At 43.4% G+C, this 20213-nt stretch overlaps 1 protein-coding gene across 25 annotated transcripts in view; it reads left to right on the top strand.

The window, feature by feature from the left end:
• Positions 1-10973, top strand: part of LOC146809181 (uncharacterized) — a 1126689-nt gene extending 1115716 nt beyond the window's left edge. For 16 of the 25 annotated variants that reach the window (XM_085615998.1, XM_085615991.1, XM_085615995.1 and 13 more), the window contains one exon: positions 5265-10081. In XM_085615998.1, coding sequence (XP_085472124.1) covers positions 5265-5274 — 10 coding nt within the window. In that variant the 3' untranslated portion in view covers positions 5275-10081. Of the gene's footprint in view, positions 1-5264 lie in introns of all 25 variants that reach the window. The other 9 variants (XR_014966360.1, XR_014966358.1, XR_014966357.1 and 6 more) reach the window with 3 other exon arrangements.
• The last annotated feature ends 9240 nt before the right edge of the window (positions 10974-20213 follow it).

The raw sequence follows: 20213 nt of genomic DNA, 5'->3' as shown, positions 1-20213 counted from the left end.
TCCATGTCAGCTTAGATGGTGTGGTCTGTACTAGAAGTGACGTGTGTGGTACCTATATAGGCGCCACATCTGCACGCTGACGTCAGTTCTTTCCTTTCTGCTTCGTATAGCGCTCATCCAGAAAAGCTACCCCTCAGTCACTTTTTGGCTAGTCTTTTTCAACATTTTGGCGACTTTTTTTAGACTTCATCTCCTGGTTTGAGGATGTCACTTAAGAAACTGACTGGTTTCAAAATATGTGGGGCCTGTAATAGGAAAATGTCTGTGCCAGACCCTTACTTGGTGTGGTTGTGGTACCTGGAGCCGGGACACAATTCCAAGGGATGCACAGACTGTCACACCATGTATCTGAAGGCAATGAGGGAGAAATCCCTAAAGCTCCTTGCCACCCAACATAGATCGTCTCTGTGACGCTAGAGGTCCCGTTTGCATGACAGGTTCCAGGACCGTTCATTGGACCCCTTCCGATGTTCGCACTCAAATTTATTGGGGAAGTCAAAAGTCCCAAAAACATAAGAAATCAAAGCGGCCCAAACGTTCTTCGACTTCTCATCTGTTGAAGTCATTTGATGAGACAAGAGAGCATCAGCACTCCAAGCCCCAAGAGGCAGCAGGGTCTGAACCTGAGTCCGCTCAGCTCTTCCCTGATTTTACCAGAGCTGAAGCGAACCACCACCCAGATGTAGGAATTTTATGAGGCCATGCTCCACATCTTTGAGTGGCTCAGGACCTCTAGAGCACCTTTTGGTGCCAAAAGGGCCCAACTGGGCCCACGCCAGCGGGATTGACTTCGGCGCCAGTCAGGCCCCAAGGATCCCTCACTGAATCTAGAGTGGAGCTGCCGGCGAGACTGGGACCTTCCTCAGCGCCTGCTCCAGTGCTGACATCCCCGGCCATCCTCATCGTCATTTCGAACTCTGACACGGAGCCGGATGGGAGTCATCCAATGACATGTCCATCGCCGACTGAGGACACCCTTCCTGGAGCAGAGCCAGTGTCTTATTTGATTGATAGGCATGGTGAGGGAGAAGTTTGGGAGGATTCTACGGACCCTTATGGAGAAAACTCAGTTGAGGAGAACAATTGGCATGAGGAACTGGGTGAGGCCAGTGGGTTGGACACCTCACTTGACACTGGCCTGGATTCCCTCCAAGTGTAGCTACGCAGAAGGGTGCCTCAATGGTGATGCATGCGCAGGGAAGCTGTGGCCCTGGACTCTAAACTACCCTCAGTTGTAGTCAAGATTAATGTCTTGACAGAGTTGCTTCAGCAGGGAGTCACACCCTTAGAACCCTTACTCCCATCCAATGAAGCCCTTATGGACATCCTGGTTGGAGTCTGCTCTAAGCCTTGCACCGGGGTTCCTGTGAATGGGACAATCACCCACCGCCATTGCCACACTCCTGGGGATCCCCAGTTTCCTTACCCAGCACCCTGCTGATAGATATTGGTGGGCCAAGCCTCCTCATCCCAATTTCACCCTGGCACATTCCCTAACACCCCATATAGGGAATCTAAGAGGCTGGGCACCTTTGGTATGAGAATGTTCTCCACCTGCCTACAGTGCAGTTGGTGAATAGTGCATGCTCATTGGCCCACTATTCCAATGGCGTGTTATTCCTATACTCTATGGGATTCAATTGCGCAAGTGCCGCCTTTGGTCCTAGAAGAGGCCCGGGCCATACTCTCTCAAGCTTTTGCAAATGGGAGAGATGCAGCACAGTTCTCCATGAGATGTGGACTGGACACAACCGACTCACTTGTCTACCCCTAGCTGAAAACATCAGTATTTTCAGGGAATGTCCATGCTTCCTCATGGACATGCCCTTTGATGGCTCTCACCTCTTTGGAGACAAGTCCTATTCAGTGGTGAAGCGCTTCAAAGACAGCAGGGCAACAGCTAGGTCATTGGGCTTGTCCATGGCCCCTCATCAACCTGAATCCACCTTCTGTCCCTTTTGAGGCTGCAGAAGGCAGCTCTAAATGCGTCCATACCCTCCACGCCAGGCGGCCAGCAGTACGGTCAGTCCATCACCCATGGCAGCCACTGCCTCCAAGCCTCAGACCATCATGGGCACCCAGTGGGAGGCCGTCTCCTCCCTCACCTTTGGTCATTAACATTAGACCATTGAGTGCTCCAGATAGTCCAAAAACACTACTACACCCTTGTGTGACACTCCCTCTACCAATGTCACCATCTTACAATCGGCTGACAGAAAACCATCTCTCCTTGCTCAGTTAAGAAGCGCAGGCTCTCATGGCCAAGGGTGCCTGCATCAGAAGTAGATTGTGGTTGCTATTCCCACTATTTTCTTGTGCCAAAGAAAGATGGAGGAGTTCGTCCTATCCTAGATCTGCACCTTCTCAACCTCTCCTCGAAGAAGGAGAAATTCAAAATCCTCGCACTCGCCCAAGTTTTGTCTGCCCTAGATCCAGGAGACTAGATGGTAGCATCGGACTTGCAGGACACATATTTTTATATCCCCATCTTGTGGTCCACAGACGATATCTGTTGTTCACAGTGGGACATGAGCACTTTCAGTTTGCTGTTCTATCTTTCGGCCTTACCAATGGCCCTCAGATGTTCACCAAGGCAATGGTGGTGGTTGAAGCTCATCTGCAGAGGCGGGGATTTCAGTCTTCCCCTACCTCTATAACTGGTTGTTGAAGGCGGGCGCACAACAAGCATTTGTCACCCACCTTCTGGCTATGGCGAACATCCTGCACTCGCTGGAGTTCTCTATCAACATGCCAAAGTCACACAACTTACTCCTTCTCAGACACTCCCTTTCATCAGAGTTGTTCTGGACACTGTGCAGTTATAGGCCTACCCTCCTGAGTGGCGTTTCAGGATATTCAGGCTATGATACCGATGATTCAGCCTTTATACTGGATTTTGTAGAAACTGACTCTGAGGCCTTTGGGCCTCATGGTCTCTGCAATCTGCTGGGTAAACTTGCCCGCTGGCACATGCGGGCTCTGCAGTGAGACCTGAAGGCCCAGTGGGCGTAGCATTTGGGTAATCTCTCAGACAGATCTCTGAGGGAACCGCAAAGGAACTGCAGTGGTGGCTAACATACTGCAATTGGATCAGTGGAAGACCCCCTCTACCTTACCCAACCATATCTAATGGTGGTGACAGATGTAGTATCGAAAAAAAGTTATGCAGTTTTTCACGAAGACAGAAAGGTTGTTCCTAGCTTGGAGAGTCAGCAGGCAGCATGACTCTTCAGGAGCAAGTGCCCTCACACACCCAGGTGAGTGTGTGTCATGCTTTATCGTCAGGAGTGCTCCACACTGAGCAGGAGCTGCAATGCCTGATGGGCACTCATGAGGGGGCTCTTTACCGGAGATCTTTTATTGCCATATATGTAGGGGCTACAAGTGTAGATTGGTGTGATTGATGTGTTTGTGAGTGAGATAGTGCAGGTTTAAAATTGGTAAAGCAGTCCTCTAAAAATGTTTTTAATGAGCAAATCCACCTTCCTATATTAAAGATGTGGTTGATATCATCAGAAATCGTGATCTATGATAGCTGATGGGCCAACATGTTTCATGCCTTTATCAGTCATAGAGTTCTAGTGGCAATTTGTCAGGACCTATACCTCTTATTCTACACAACACAATGGTTGGAATCTTATGTGGAGATGTATGAAAAAGATGACCAACCACTGGGTATCTGTCTAAATTATATTGGACTCCTTCAAGAATGAAGTTAAAAACTGACCTCCATGGTGAATAAAATGGACAAGAAACAGCCCCCTGATGGCTTGCGGGCTCACTCTACCAGAGCCAAGACTGCGACCACTGTATTAGTGTCTGGCATCCTCTCCTGGACATCTGTCTGACAACGACGTTGGCATCCCTGCACAATTTCACAAAACATTACTGCCTGACGGTCAGGTCCATTATAACAGGCACTTTACCCTTTCGGTCCTGCATGACATTTTGGGTTAATCAAGTTCGCAGACCCACCTCTGGGGAGATATTGATTGAATATTTATTCAAAGGTAAGGAATTTACCCCAAAAAGATTTTTGCTTCTAGCTCAAATAGTTCAAATGTTACAAAAAATGCAGCAACGCGTTTTGCAGCACAGTGGAAGGTCCTATGCAAAGCTGGCCTGTTCACCTTTCTGTTGCTTATTGCTATATACGGATGTTAAACTGGGACTAACGAAGTGCAGCCAATGCCCAGACAGTGTTATCAAGTTTATAAATGACAAAATAACAAAGTAATACTATTACAAAATGTGCTGCATTATGTTGCATATTTGCCTTTTCTTGCTGCATTTATTCAACCCTACCACATAATTTGGCTCTCTCCACTCCTACCACATAATTCCAGTGGCCTTGGCTTTAAGTCTCTATCAGATGGACAAGTTAGTTACATTCAGTAACTTCTTATCTCGTAAAGATTCTGTCTAGCCACATGTTCCTAACTGACCCTCCCATCCACTCTGCTCTGCAAACTGGTTCAGGTGTAAGGGACACCCTTTTCAGGGCCTTTGCCTTTTACACACTAGTAGTCAGTTCTCACTGTGTCTCCTTGCTCCTGGTATGGACAGTCTCAAAAGTAACTTAAGTCAGTGCCCCAAGGTGGCGCCCATATAGGTACCGTACACGTCGCCACTTCCGGCACGGACAACACTGCCGTGGAGCTGAACAACTCCACCTACTACCGTGTAGGTGTACTGCTCAAGAACATTCCAGATGCACTCTAACAACAGGGTTATTCAAAGGTAAGGAATCTGTGGTTAGATAGTCTCTCCCAGATAAGGCGGTACAGAAGGACGTTTGTCGTTTGCCCTGGCAAGAATTGTGATTATTATTTGATGAATTTTACCCCCTTCACCAAATACACCTATTTCTTATACAAGGCATTATTTAATATTGATGGGTGCCCTGTTCTGAGAGCTTGATTATGAGCCAAGAATAATAGAAAGAAAGTTCAGACAGCCAAGATGGATCACAGGTGTTTGAATCCATGTACTGGGCCTTGCATCTTATTTCTTGAAACACTCTTTTTCTAAGGACCTACTACATGCAAGTCAATGAAGACACACACACACTCTCTTTCTCTCCCTCTCTCTCTCTCTTTCTCTCTCTCTGTATATCTCTCTCTCAGTTTCTCTTTGTCTGTCTCTTCTCTCGAGAAGGAGAACAATTTCATCTTCTCCACTTCTTAATTGTAGCTCACCAGTGCTTAACAGGTGGCAAAATAAAACAAAGTGTAACATTCTTTTTTTATTTCTCCTTTTCGCAGCTTTTACTGAAAGTGGCCTTAACAGAAGCAATGATGCTTACCGATGCGAAGCTGAGTGAAAAAATAAAGCACACCTATAGAGAGTGAGGAAAATACATCTCTCTCTCTGACTGAGCCTTCAACTTTTGTGGACTTTTCTGTATCATATTCCAATTCCATATTCCACTCACAGCACTTTCAAATGCACTCCACAGAGCTGCTTAAGTCTTGCCCTATATGAACCTCTTCATATTTGAAATACCACACAAATACCTCCATACACGCATGGATGCATCCAGATGTGCACACGCACACATACATACAAACACACACACACTCATGTACACATAACCACATGCCAACCAATATCCAGTATATTAGAAAATAATGTAACACCAATGTGGTTTACCTCTCTCATGCCTCTTCAGTAGTCAGCAGCTTTCTTAATCACCATACTTTTGACCATTCTCTCCATCCTCATACTCACCACTTTCTCAGTGTTATACTTGTCCTTCATATTGGCCCCATGGTAGTGACTACAGACTCATCAGACACCTTCAACTCTTTACATAAATACTCTTTGTACTCATGCAGTCCCAAAAACCATATGCATTATTTTCACATCACACCACACAGTGTTAGCTAGATTCCTCTCTTCACACTCAACACCCACACATCTATACATAATACTACTGCCTTCACCACTCACACTGATCTACACAAACCCTGCTGCCTTCAACAACCACACAGTTCCAGTCACCCCTACTGCTCTCAACACCACACTGATGAACATAACACAACTGAGTTCAACATCCACACTGACCTACTCAATCCCACTTCCTTCACTACGCACATTGATCTCTGCAGTCCTACTGACTTTGACAACCACACTCATCTCTTCAATCCTACTGCCTTCATTTCCCACATTGACATATATGATTCTGCTACTTTCAATATCCACACTGATCTACTCAATCCTACTTCCTTCATTGATCTACGTAAACCTACTGACTTTGACACCCAAACCAATCTTTTCAATTCTACTGCCTTCATTTCCCACATTGATCTACACAATCCTATTACTTCAATATCCCCACTTGAATCTACCTTCTTTTTACTGCTTATAAATTTCCACTTGTCTATTTTCTACCATTTAAATTATCTCATTTGATTACTGTAAGACACTCTGGTATGTGCTTTCACCATGGATGTGTTAGACTTGACACCCCTGGGTGGTAGTCCCTCAAAAGTTTTGCCTTCACCCCTCCTGTTTGCTGAATTTGTTTTTGTTGGTTTTAGGATTCGGTGCAATTTATCACTGCTAACCAGATCTAAAGTGCTCATGCATTCTTTATAAAACATAGTGAAATTGACCTACACCTAATTGGCACATTTAATTATACCTAGTAAATGGTACTACATGCAACTAGTGCCTATGCATTAAAATGCTACTAGTGGGCATGCACCCGCCTACATTGTGCAACCCACTAAAATAGCACTTTGAAACATGTCTCAGGCCTGCTAGCGAAGCCTGTGGTTCAGTTTTAAACTGCCACTTCGACATGGTGAAATAAACCTTTTAAAGGCATAAAACTTCCTTTTTAAAACTTACATGTCATCTCTAAGGTAGACTCTAAGGGGCAAATTTGCGATTCCTTATTTTGCTATTGCATTTAAGGAATCGCAAATTTTGCGATTCCTTAAATGCAATGTAAGAAGCACCAAAAAGTGCAAATTGGCCTTAAGGAATCTCAAATTACCACCAACTACAGGTTGGTGGTAATTTGAGATTTCTTTCACAAATGCATATTTTTGCATTTTTCAAAGTGGCATGTGGTGCACACACATGTCCTTAGGGCATGTATGTGTGCCACATGTGCACCCATGCTCATTTCAGGGGTGCAACAGGGTGTCCTTTTGACACCCTGGCACACTTGAAATTGCATTCTCAATTTGCGATTCTCTAATTGAGAATCGTAAATTGAGAATGTCTTCCCATTCATTCCTATGGGCCTCTAGGCACATAGGAATGAATGGGTAGGTATTCCTTAATTGCGAATTGCAATTTGCAATTTGCAATTCGCAATTAAGGAATATGTAGGATTCGCAAAAATATTTGCTAATTCTACCTACATTCCGTTTTGCAATTCTCTAATTGCGATTCCCTAAAAATTGCAATTAGAGAATCGCAAAACACGTTCTACCTACATATGGCCCATGATGGTCTCGTATAGTGCAAATGGTTGGTGGCGGGCTATTGATAGCATGAGCAAGAGAAGCATGCCTACTATGTCATACAAAATCATAATTATGAAAGGTGTAAAAATTCACTAAATCATTTATGTATAAGGGGTATCTCTTCTCTTGGGGGCTAATACTCAGCCTTGTTGACTCCCTTCTGGATTCAAACGGTGTCTGTCAATGCTCCATTTCTGCCACACATGACCTGAGCATAATTTAACTTGTGCAGTGTTATCATAATTGATAAAATACCATCAGCTACTCTCATATTTCCCAGGACAGCCCATAATGTATTTCTGGGGATAAAGTCAAAGGCCGATTTCAGGTCCACAAAGACCACATATAAGTGTCCCTTCTCTATTAGCACCGATTTCCAGAAATTGTGCACAGACACAAGGTCTGATCGGTGGTGCTTATTTTCTGGTGGAACGCAGTCTGTAACAAAGAAAGTGTATTATTTTCCACCACCCATTCAACATGTTTCTTCAGGATTTGGCGGCAAGCTAATTAGCCTGTAATTGTGGGGTCATTTCTATGACCCTTTTTATATATGGGTACAATCTGTATTTGTTTGCCACCCCGGTGCTTAACCACGCCCTATTGGAGGAAGGCTAGAAATTTATGGCAGCTGCGCTGATGCGCAGTGGATGCGCCAGTGGCGTTCTGAAGGTGTGCCTAAGGCAAGGCCGTCTGCGCCCATCCAGGACTGAACAGTGCCAGGGGCCATGCCTCTTGCTCTTTTTCTGTCCACCACCCTACGCTATTCCGCATCTGGGATTCAAACCTTGGAACCGACAGTAAAGGAACACTGCCACCACTCCATGGATCGATTATTCAGCGCAGCTGTAGGTGAGAAGTCTAATTTCACTTTTGACTCCGCGTCAATGCTGAGGCGGGCTGAACCAACCAATCTCTATTGTCCCAATGCTGCCCAATGTTTGCAACTATATTGCAGCTCCTTAGCCAAGCACTGGTCTAGATCGCTGAGCTACCGACTAGCCAACAGCCATCGACCCTGTTTCGTGTTGAAACCTGGCGGAATGCTCAGTCTTCACTAGAGGTTTGGATGCTGTCCCTCATGATTATGCAATTCTGAGAGTGGACAGACCCAACCAAAAGGGCGGGGAGCTGGCAGTGATTTTCAAGCGACAACTTCTATGTAGTCTAACCAAACTAACAATCATTGGCTGTGAGGCCGCTTTCTTTACTTTATCATTAACCAGTTCCCATTCTGCTGCAGGTCTCCTGGTCTATCACCCACCTGACCCAGTCTCGGTGTTTACTAATGCCTTGATGCACTTCCTTCCTTAATGTGCCATTTGCTACTCCAATTTCGTAATCCTGGGTGAATTAAATATACATTTTGGAGATGCGAGTTGTCATACCGCATTGTACCTAGTCAAAGACCTGGATTTGCCTCAGTTTAATCAGTTGGCACAAGTACCCACCCATATTTTTGGTCATATACTTGACCCCATTTTTGCTAATCTTTTGCTGGTGAAAGTCTCCCATTGCCTGGTCAGATCCTTTCATTCTTCCTTTTTAGATTGCGGACTCTTCTTCAACTCCTCTTGTTCCCTGTAGCTCTGCTATAAAAACACGCAAATGATCTTTGATTACACCATCTGCCTTTACACCCTAGCTGAATCTGAACACCCCAGAACTAAACATATGTCCACAGAGAGCAAATCAACAAATTGCAGTCTGAATAACTAGGGCGTTAGACACCCTGGCTCCTCTGAAATCTTGTAATAGTACCCGCGGTAAACTGTCAGCTGAGTGGTTTACTGAGGATCTTCTCAATATGAAAAAGGCGTGCAAAAGGCTGGAGCTCCTATGGTGGAGCTGCTACAAGTTAGATGACAAAATCTTTTACCTTGATGCACTGAAAAACTATGATAAACAAATCAAAAGCAAACGTGCCAGATTCTTCACCCATAAGACTGAGCTATCTAGAGGCTCACCTCAGGAGATCTCTCACATAGTCAAGTCTCTTGCTCCCCTCAAGGAAGCCTCAGTCACTTCCATCCCTTCAACTGACTACTGTAACCTAGTGCTGTATTTCTCGGAGAAGATAGATACTATGCTTAGGAACTATACATCCTCTCTGCCTGAGCAACAAGGGATCACCTCCGAGACAGCATAACATTTTGATATAGAATTGAGTACTGCTAATGGCAAATCTGCCTTGGGCGTCCCAAAAAAAATGAATTTTAAAACGTGGCACCCAGACATTTGGTCCTTGAAAATAAAAACATGAGACCTTTAATCAGATGCTTTCCCCTTAATAAATAATACAAACATGCATAATTAATTCATAGTTAGACTTTAATGTGGCTACTATAGATTTTGTCATCACCATAGAATGTAATTTTAACTTACAAAAATGTTTAAACAGGTATGCAGTGTATTGAATTACCCAACATTTTTATGTGTAGAAACACACAAAACATCTCATAATTTAGCTTGCTCTGAGAGCTCCAGCTTGACCTTCTAGATAACAGGGGAATGTTTTCTCTTGTGTGAAAGAAGGATGCCTTACATAATTTACAATATGTAACCTGCTTTATTGTATTTAGTTGCTGGTAAAATGTTTCAAACAAAGCCTCATTTATTTACTTGCTTAGAGAAAATTGAAAATCACACGCATTTTAAAAAGTATGACCATATTATGATTTAATGATTCCTGCTTACATAATAAGTTCTTTTGCAGCTAATTCTATGTGTTTAGTTAAAATAAAATGTTTCTTTAACAGAAGGTTAGGAGATGAAGTCATTTTAAATAAGATTCAAAATGCGCCGTGGGAAGGAGTTCGCTTGCCTGACAGAGGACGCGTGCAGACAGCAGAGAGGTGGAGATGTCCTTCTGGAGAATGCTGTATTCCCATTGGATGAAGAACGAAGATCATGCCACATGCTCTGCAACATTTGTTCACATTTATAAATGTGTTCCTAGTTTAGGAGTTTAAGACTCAGATTTAGAGACCTGCAGAGGAGGAGACTTAGACAGAGAGATAGAGACCTGCAGATGAGGGAGGGCAGAAGCAGAGCAGAACAGATTCAGACAAAGCTGAACTGGGGGAGGCAGATTCAGTTGGGACTTAGATGTAGGCTATGTGTTCCATTCTGACTTTTATTAAAAACAAACATGTTATGCTTTGACTAACTTGCTTTGCCAAAGTATATTTGCTCTATGCTTTATTTCTCTTTATGGGAGATTCTGCAATTATTAATCATCGCTTTAGCCTTATGCTAACCTCACTCTGGCTTTATTTTTTAACTTTTCATGAGTTCTGACTGACATCATTTGTGTCTCCTTTTCTTGGAATAGGGATTCTTTCCCTTATGGAACACGCTCTGTGCACATTATAAAATGCTCTGCACTAACTTTATTTTTCTATTTTCAGTTCTGTAACCTGATTGATATTTGGCTAATACAAAATGAAGAATCAAAAAATCCTAAACTTTGATTAAAAAATAAATCCCTTTAAAACTACTCACAAACTCTCATTATTGACTAAAATATTTATTTGCTTTTGATTACTTGCCTGTGTTTATGAGAGAGCTCTTCTGGTCAAAATACAGTGGCAAATATTCATCACCTTTAGAAAGGATATTGGCATGGAAAAAGGGTAATGTTAATTTAAGGTAACTGTGCCACATTTACGAAATTTTCTAAAGAGAGGTTACGGAGAGATTTCCATGCTATCACCTTCTCTGAGGATTTTTTAGTCTTAAGACTCTTAACTGTGACTGGCAGTTTTCTTTCCAAAGTGAAATCGGGATCCCCTCTCCACCCAGTCTCCCCTGCCATGTTGGAGCAAGGTGGGGAAGCCATTGCCCCCCTGCTCTGTAAATTACTGAATCTACTTTTTCTACTGTCTGTGTTCCATTAGATTGGAAAGACGCAATGGTGGCTCCTCTGCTAAAAAAGGCCTCCTTGGATCCCTCTTTGCCGGAAAATCTGAAACCAATCTCTTTACTCCCGTTCATTGCCAAGGTTGCTGAAAAATATTTCAATCAGCAGCTGACTCAGTTTATCGAAGAAAATAATCTACTCCAAGAGATCGAAACGGGGTTAGGCCCTCTTTTCAGCGCTGAATCCGCTCTCCTTATGGCTTCTGAATCCCTTAGACTCACTGCGGATGAAGAGAAGACAGCAGCTCTGATTATGCTGGACCTAAGTGCGGCCTTCTGTACCATTTCTCACGGTCTTCTACCTGAAAGACTCTGGAAACTTGGCGTGGGGGGTTGCACTCTTGGCTGGATTATGGACTTCCTCCAGGATCGCACCTTCCAGGTTTTCAGCAGTCATACGCCTCAGATCTTTCCCCTGCTGCAAGGGGTGCCTCCGGGTTCAGCTCTGAGTCCGACACCATTTATTGTATATATGAGCTCCCTGGAAGAGGAAATAGAGTGTCACGATGTAAAGGTAGTCTCATATGCTGATGACGCTCAGCTGCTCATTACATTGTCACAGGTGGAAGGTGAAGCTGACTTTTGATCACCAGATGTCTACTCTTGCGGGAACTTGTTTTGGAATCCTGAAGATGCTGCATGAAATCTTAGAGCTTCTGCTAGATTCAGCAATGAAAACGGTCATCCATGTGCTGGTAGTGTCGAGCTTGAATTATTGCAATGTACTCTATCTTGGTGTCTCCAGGGGCAGGATAAGAATGCTGCAAAGGGTTCAGAACACTGCGGCAAGGATACTTCTGAATATCCAGAGACAAACCTTTGTGGGTACTGCTCTTGCTAAACTTCACTGGCTCCCTATTCAGAACAGAGTAGCTTTTACGACGCTATGTTTCTGCCACAGAATGTTAAATTGGAAGGGTCCTTGCTATCTTTTCCCTATGAGAGTTCATTTAGTCACACTGCACGAACACAAGTACTGGATCCCACTGCTTCCACCAATGTAAGAAATTGGGTTATTAGTTGAGAGAGTTGAAAGTCCCACTCAAATATTAAATACAGTCCTTATCAGGGTGAATCACAGAAAGTCACTAAATGAACATGTGATTAAACATCTGGTAGCTTGTCACAAAAGCAGCCGGACAATGTGTAAAGTATTTATGCAGCACTCAAACAGCAATAAAGTGAAAACAACACAAGAAAAATCCCTAAATAATTCAGAAAACTGAATACATTTGAATACATAAAATGGCACCAAACTGAATTAAATATAATTGATTGAACATAAGGTATGAATTTTTAAACTTTTCAGTGAAAAATAGCACCAAAAAGATCAAGCGCTGGAGTGTGGGTCAGATACAGGCACCAGATTAGCCCTGGGCTAACAGCTACCTTTGGACTTAGAACATTACTTGAAGATTGCTGGAGAAGGTAGAAGCTCTCAGCAGGGTCAGGCAGCAGGATGTAGAGGGAGAGAGTGTTATGAACTATGGGGAGCCACTGGACAAAGTCTCTGTAAAGCTGTCAATGATGGCATTAAAAGCTTTGGGTGGGAACAGCTGAGTTTCCAGGCCAAGAAGGTCTTCATCATTGATGGGGTGCTGGTCGACATCAAGCCCAGTGAAGATTTCTCCCTTTGGACCTAGGAGTTTTTCTGAAGCTTGGATTTCCCCAGCAGGATGAGGCTGTAGCCAAAGAGGGCTCCATGAGGCCAGATACTGTCATTCTGAGGTCCAGCTGAAGATTTGCTGATGCATAGAACAATATAGTAGGAGTTGTGGTGAAGTAAATCCCACCGGCAATGCCCCCTCATTGGATTAACTTCCAGGGAGATTCTGGTCTCGTGCTGGTCCTCATGGCAGTACCTCCTGAAAACATTTCTATAAGGAAATGTGGTTTATTATATGATGTGGTTGTGCAACCTCACTATGTAATAAACTCACAAACCTACGTTGGATCCAGTTCAGCTTGTTTGTAAAGCCTTAGATCAACCCTTGGTAACTGTGGCCTAGAGCAGTCAGGCTTTAACAAAATAACTAGTTCAAAGCTTTTAGAAGTACCAAAACAATAGACAATAAAGAAATCCAACACCAATTTATAAAAACATCTTATTTTTATGATTTTTTAGAAACCACAATGAACAGAATCCACCAGTGAGTTCTAAAGATATGAATATTCTAGCATCTCGTAAATCACTGCTTTTCACTCCGAATGTAAACACTCATTAGCAACTACCACAGTTAGCGGTTTCTTCGGAAATTTTTGTAAAGTTGTGTTCAGCTACTCTGGCCGGCTTTGGGTTACAAACTCCAGCAAGAAGCGGTTCAGAGAAGCCAGTAAGGCTTAGCATCACAGTTACTTTGCAGTCAAAGCAGTCTCCAGTTCAGTTCCAGGCTCCATGGGCTAACCGCCATAGACATCAACCGAGTTGTCCTGATGCAAGGGATACAGGATGCTGTAGTTGCTAAGGATGATGATCTGGTGGACGGGGTGTTCCTGGGGCCACCACATGAAGATGGTTAGGCAACTATGGCCACAGGAGTCGATGTCCCCTGAAGTCCAGATGAAGCCCAGCCAAACAATAGTTGCCACAGGTCTACAAGTCTCTGGTCACAGCAAAACCAGTTGTTCCCTGTAACTATGGCTAGTGTCCGTCTTAGGGAACTAAACTGCACTATGATGACTCTCCGCGGTCAAGCAGACTCTGGTGCAACTTTTGAGTGTCCGGGTTCGGTCTCCTGTGCAGGACATTGGCAGTCAGCGGCAAACAAGCAATTGTGGCTACCAACTTTGCCAAGGCAGTTACTTCAGCCTTTGTGGTCCTGGAGCTGTGACAGGAAGTCAGCTAACTAACTCTTGGAATTTACCTCTTTTGCCAGGTGCCCGGGCATGGCTTTCCCACAAGCAGGGCACCAAAGGCACAGTCCTCTGTATGCAAGTCCAGGAGCAGCAGATACAGTCCAGTCTTTGGTTCAGCCTCTCTTATCCAAAACTAGGGTACAGGAGGGCAGTTCTTCTTCTTTCCTCTCGCCAGTACAGATGTGCTCTGAGGTCTGGGTGCCATGGGTGCTAATTTTATGCTCACAACTTCAGAGAATCTGCATTCTGTCAGCTGTTGCCGGTCACTTCTGGAGTGCATCCTAGCCCCAAGTGGTGCACCCCAGGTCCTGGACCCTTGGAGTGGAGCGCTAGTGTGTTGGCCTCCTTCCAAAATCTGGGACTTAGAAACTATTTCAACAAAAACTGCTTTGAAAACCAATAAAAGACTGGGACCTAAATGCAAGCCAATCCGACTAAGGTGCTTCAACAATGATATTGACTTCACTGCAACTCCAGCCACGTTCTCCACAGTGGAAAATCCTCTTCGGTTGCAAAGCTTGACACCAGTATAAAGCCTCCTGGAGCCCTTTTCGGCTATTTCATGCAGCCTTGTCCTGCAGTGAAAAATCCGATCTCCATAAAAACGTCTAAGTACAAAGGTAGAAATCTTCATCGGGCTAGACGTTCACAAAGTACCCCCTCGACAGGGTTGACCTCCTTGGCCTGGAAACTCAGATTTTCTCTTCTGGAGCTTTTGTCACCATCCTCAATGACTTCACTGAGACTTCATACACTGGCTTCCTGTCAACGATGACCTCCTGTTCAGCTACAGCCTGCTACCTGGTCCCATGGAAGACTCTGCTTTGTACGGTAATCTTCAAGAAAGTTTCGAAATCTGAAGGTAACTATTAGACCGGGGCAAAACTGCTGGCTGTGTCTGACTTATGCTCCAGTTGGTCTTAACTTGTAACTTTGTCCTAGTCTCATGCAACCAGATACCTGAGGTTGGTGTTTTATTCTTTTCGGCACTGTTGTTTACTGAAACCTTTGATTATTCATAACTCCAATCCTACTGATTGTGTTTAATTTGTTTCGGCGTTATTTTATTTCTTAAAAATTTCTCTCTGTTTCTATATTGCTTTGTTTTTTCTCGTGTTGTGTTTTAACTTTATTACTGATTAAGCACAGCATAATACTTTACACATTGCATCTAAATTAAGCTTGTAAGCTTTTATGCCAAGCTACTATAGGATTAAACTCAGGTTAATTTAGTAACTTGCTATGGTTCCCCCAGACACGGTTTGTGTGTATTATATGAGTGGAGTTTCCTGCCTCTCAACTAATAAAGCAATTTCTTGCAGGACTCCTACACCTATTTAGATCCATCCTATCAATACTTTTATGTGATATTATCCACTAAAACGTGTATTACCATCTGTAATTCAGAAAGAGCACTTCTTCACTATTTTCCAAATCTCTAAGTACAACTGCTCACAAATACTCTCCAGTTGTGGCATGGTTCAGATGCTTCTAACCCATCACTGTTTAGGTGTTAGAAGATTGAAGTACTGTGCTCAATAACATTACAGTGAAATTAATTTTCTATTGCAATCCATCGTCCATTCTGAGCATAGGAAGACAATCCTGCCTGCTGATAACGTGCATTGGCAAAGTCATTAGTTGAGGCTTGCCTTTTAAGCCCAGTCTATAACATCAAAAAAGTAAATAAATCTGGCTTGCATTTAAAAATGCCTGTTGCAGGGAAAAATTAAATAAAAATGGTTGCCTTATTTCTACATTTTTGAGTAGTATAGAAAAAGTACATCATAACATAATGTTGAAATGAATAACAGTGTTGCACTTGAGTACATTACTAAAAAATGGAAAACAAAGATATGTTAAACATTATGAATATAAAAAGCAGTGAAAGAGTAGTCATTGCAACCACTGACAGAAGGATTTGTGCTGAAAAAATGTAATCTATGAAGAAGAAAAAAGAAAACAATAGTATTTTATACAATTTGGAAGCGCTGCAAAGAGAAAAGGAACGAAGAAGAGAAAAGGAGAGAGATAGGATATAGTTTATGAACTGAGATAACAAGAAATACATGCAAACCATCTACAAATTGCTCAACCTGTATATAGAAAATTTGTATAATCAAGGAGGTTTGAATAATACAATTGCATCATTATGTTTCCCATGTTGGTTAGTTCGAAAATTGGAAAATGGCAACCAGAACTGATCTCTTTTTGTTAGTTGTTGAGTGGAATACCCATTTGCTCTAGCTAAACGATGCGTATGACCTAACATATTCCACCATCTAATAAAGGTAATGTTGCTACTGTCTTTCCAACCAGACTAAATCATTTGTAATGCAGTAAAAATCAATAAGTCTACAACTTTCCCAACCAATATCTGATGACCGTTCTAAAAAAGTTTATTTCTTATCCAATGTGATGGAACAGTTATCCGCAATCTTACCCCAAATCTTTCAAAATAGGCTAAAACGTATGAAAGAGTTCACTGTTCTCAACATTACAAGAGCAACCAGCATTTATTATCAAAATGAATGGGGATGGGAGCACACTGCTTTACCTCCCAGCACAGTTCACCCCTTTGCATTATGGTAAATGCAGTTCACTTTAAATGCTTACTTGAATTTCTGCTGGAGTGTTTCACTAAGGTTGGTGCAGGATAGTGCTGTGAATCTCTAGACACGTGTTTCTGGATATTATCTGTCATCAGTAGAGTTAAAAACAATTTTCTTCTGGGGTTTCTGAGAAATCTAACACAATCCTCTCAGGTCTCAGTACCTCTGCCTGACACACAGGTGCATCTCCAAAAGCTCGTCAGAATGACTCAAAGAAGCTTCTTCAAAATAAAGGGGAATGGGAGCACACTGCTTCACCTCCCAGCACAGTTCACCCCTTAGCATTATGATAAATGCAGTTCACTTTAAATGCTTACTAGAATTTTTGCTGGAGTGTTTCACCAAGGTTGGTGCAGGTTAGTGCTGAGAATCTCTGTACGCATGTGTTTCTGGATATTATCTGTCATCAGTAGAGATCAAAATAAATTTCTTATGGGGGTTGCTGAGAAAGCTGCCACAATTCTCTCAGGTCTCAGTACCGCTCTCTGACGCACAGGTGCATCTCAAAAAGCTCGTCAGCTCAATTACTCAAGGGAGCCTTTTCAAAATGAATGGGGATGGAAGCACACTGCTTCACCTGTGGAAATATGGATTTTTCTGATCAGTTATGTCCCCTATCTTGGACCCCAACGGTTCCATGTATGAATCACAAGTACATGTATGTTCCCTCCAGTTCTAGTTCTGAAGACGCAAACACATGTGCGTCCACTGTCAACATGTCCTCTGTCAGATCCGCCATGAATGGGCTGGATATTCGATTCCTAAGTACGAAAGGCCACCGACTTTATATGGCTCAGTTACTCCATTTTACAGTTCAGGCGAGTAGGCCCGATTCTGCCATCAAGCTTTTCTCTGCTCTCTGCCTCTGACAGCTTCAGTTTGAGCTCGCATCTGTATCCATGAACTTTGTCCTACTCCCTGTGCGGCTAACGGTGCCTGCCTCGGCCGGTTTGCCTGCCTGCCAAAAAAACTGTATTTCACCTTCGAGTTATCTGCTTCGCTCCTCAGCCGATGCATTCCTGTCTAGTAGTTTAGGTAAACATTTCCTTCAGCTACCGAGCAAAGGGCCCGGCCTCTCTGTCCTCATGCAAGTAATTCATAGCCCTGTTACCATGGAAGGTTTCTGCCCCTTGTATTTCATATAGACACTTAGACGCTTGTGTACGCACACACAGTCAGTATAGAATAGATTTTGTCCAAGAGTCCTCCCCTTGTGGATAACATAGTTCTTTAAACATAGGATGTTAGATATGATTTGGGATTAGGTTGACTTGACCCCCCAGACTTCTTGTCTCCACATGTAGAGCTAAATGTCAAGTCCCCTTCACCCCCTAGTTGCACGTCAATCACACGTCATGCTGCTGCGCGCGCATCTATGCCAAGTATAATCTTATAGATCCACCTATATATGACATCATAACCAATTATGTTCCTTTTTACTCCTCATTACGCCCATTTTCGGTTACGCATGTGAATCGTCATTTTCCTTATCAATTGTTACGCCTACCGCATTCGCTTCATTGTAATGTATGTTCTATAAAAGTCATTTCTTGTCAATAATGTATGTACTTCACTTCCTGAACCTCCGTGGTGATGGAACTTGGAGCAACCGATTATAATCGATCATTGGAATAAAGCCCATTCTGAACCTCTAATACCACGGATTCTGCCTCTTATTTACTGAGCTATTTTATTATGTTTCTGTATCAAATTAAGTCCCGGTAATCAAATTATTTACCACATGAATGGCGTCCGAACAGGGACACTTTCTCATCTCACGCGCCGGCGGTGAGTTGCAGGCCCGGTCTCCTGCCACAGCTGGACGGACAATTACGCGTACCAGCAGGATTTCCTGTATCTCCCTCCGGTCAAGCGGGGGCGACTGAGGCTGCGATCAACACCCAGACGAGGCGGTGAGAAGTGCGAAGTATCCCGACCAGAGCCTAGCTGAGAGAGCAAGATCCGAGGTATACAGAGGCCCACCAGTTCCCGAAGTCCTGAGTCGAGTCCAGTTTCCGACGAGTCGAGTCGAGTCCAGTCCGGTTCAAGTTCAGTTCAGTTTCCGAGGCCTTCCGTTTCCGAGCTACCCGGTGAGTACCATTACTGGGGAGGCATTCTGACGTGCACATAGGTTGTGCCGGTCAAGACGGGTTTGGGTACACAAATCCGGTCTGCACTGTTTCAGCAGTGTATCTGTACTGTTTAGCAGTATATCTAGTATATCAAGTATATAAATTCAGAATAATTCAGTTAAAGTCGAGTATTATGTTTTAGTGATTAAGTTTTCCTTAGACCGTCATCATTATTGATTGTTCAGGTAAATGTTAAATGTTAAATGTTTTAAGTACGTTCTACATATTGTGGTATGAATGACTGTTCATTATCGTGTTTACTGTATTAAGTTTGTTCAAAATCAAGTATCAGATCAGTTCTCAATATGTCGCTCTTTTCGAAACTAAGACAGATCACAACAAGAAAAGGGGTACTCGAAGAAGCCGTTCCTATTCCTCCTAGGGACACTCCAGGGTACTTCATGTATCATAAACATGGCTTAGACGCTATATTATTTCTTGATTAATGGGTAGACTACACCAAGGAATTACCAGAAAGTCAGAGGTGGCCCACAGCGGGAACCTGGGATGCAGAGTGCATCATGAAAGTAGAGGAAGAGTTATGGAAAAGGAAAGTCAGACAGTCACAGAAAGACGCCGTTGAGTTATGGCGTAAAGAATCTCACAGACGTATCGAAAAAGCCCTCCGACAGGAAGAGAGAAATAGAGAGAATTCAAACAAAGTACGAGAAAACCTATTAATCGAAGAAGGTACAAGAGTGAAATCAGAACAAGTAGACAGACAAAGAAATGCCCTTATGAATGGTATGTATCCCCTTCTGGCCGAAGGATTACCTAAGGCTACTCCAGAGATACCAAAAGACTTGCCACCCCCATTATTCCCAATAAAGGTACATCCTAAGGGGCATCCTAGAACCGCAGAAGATGTTTTTCTTTCCTCATATTTAGATGACGCAGCTCCCGAGTATGCTAATTCCGCCCCACATAGACCGCCTGCCAGGGAGGTTCAACGCCAAGATCCAGTACCCGTATCCCTACAGCAACAAATCGTGTCACAAGTTCCGGCAAGCACATCTGTTTCTGCATCTGTTCCTACAGCTGCTTCTATAGCTGTATCCACACCTATAGTTGCTGTATCGCGTTCAACGAATCCTTTCACGCCCGATACCCCAGATGGGGCTACGGGAGGTGCTACCAACATTTTCTCTACGCCACCCAGAATAAATAAACTTACCTTTCAGGAGTCAGCACATTCACGTACCCCCAAACTC

The sequence above is a fragment of the Triturus cristatus genome, chromosome 7, assembly GCF_964204655.1.
Source record: "Triturus cristatus chromosome 7, aTriCri1.1, whole genome shotgun sequence".
Lineage (NCBI taxonomy): Eukaryota > Metazoa > Chordata > Amphibia > Caudata > Salamandridae > Triturus > Triturus cristatus.
This window is presented reverse-complemented; position numbering and strand designations above follow the sequence as displayed.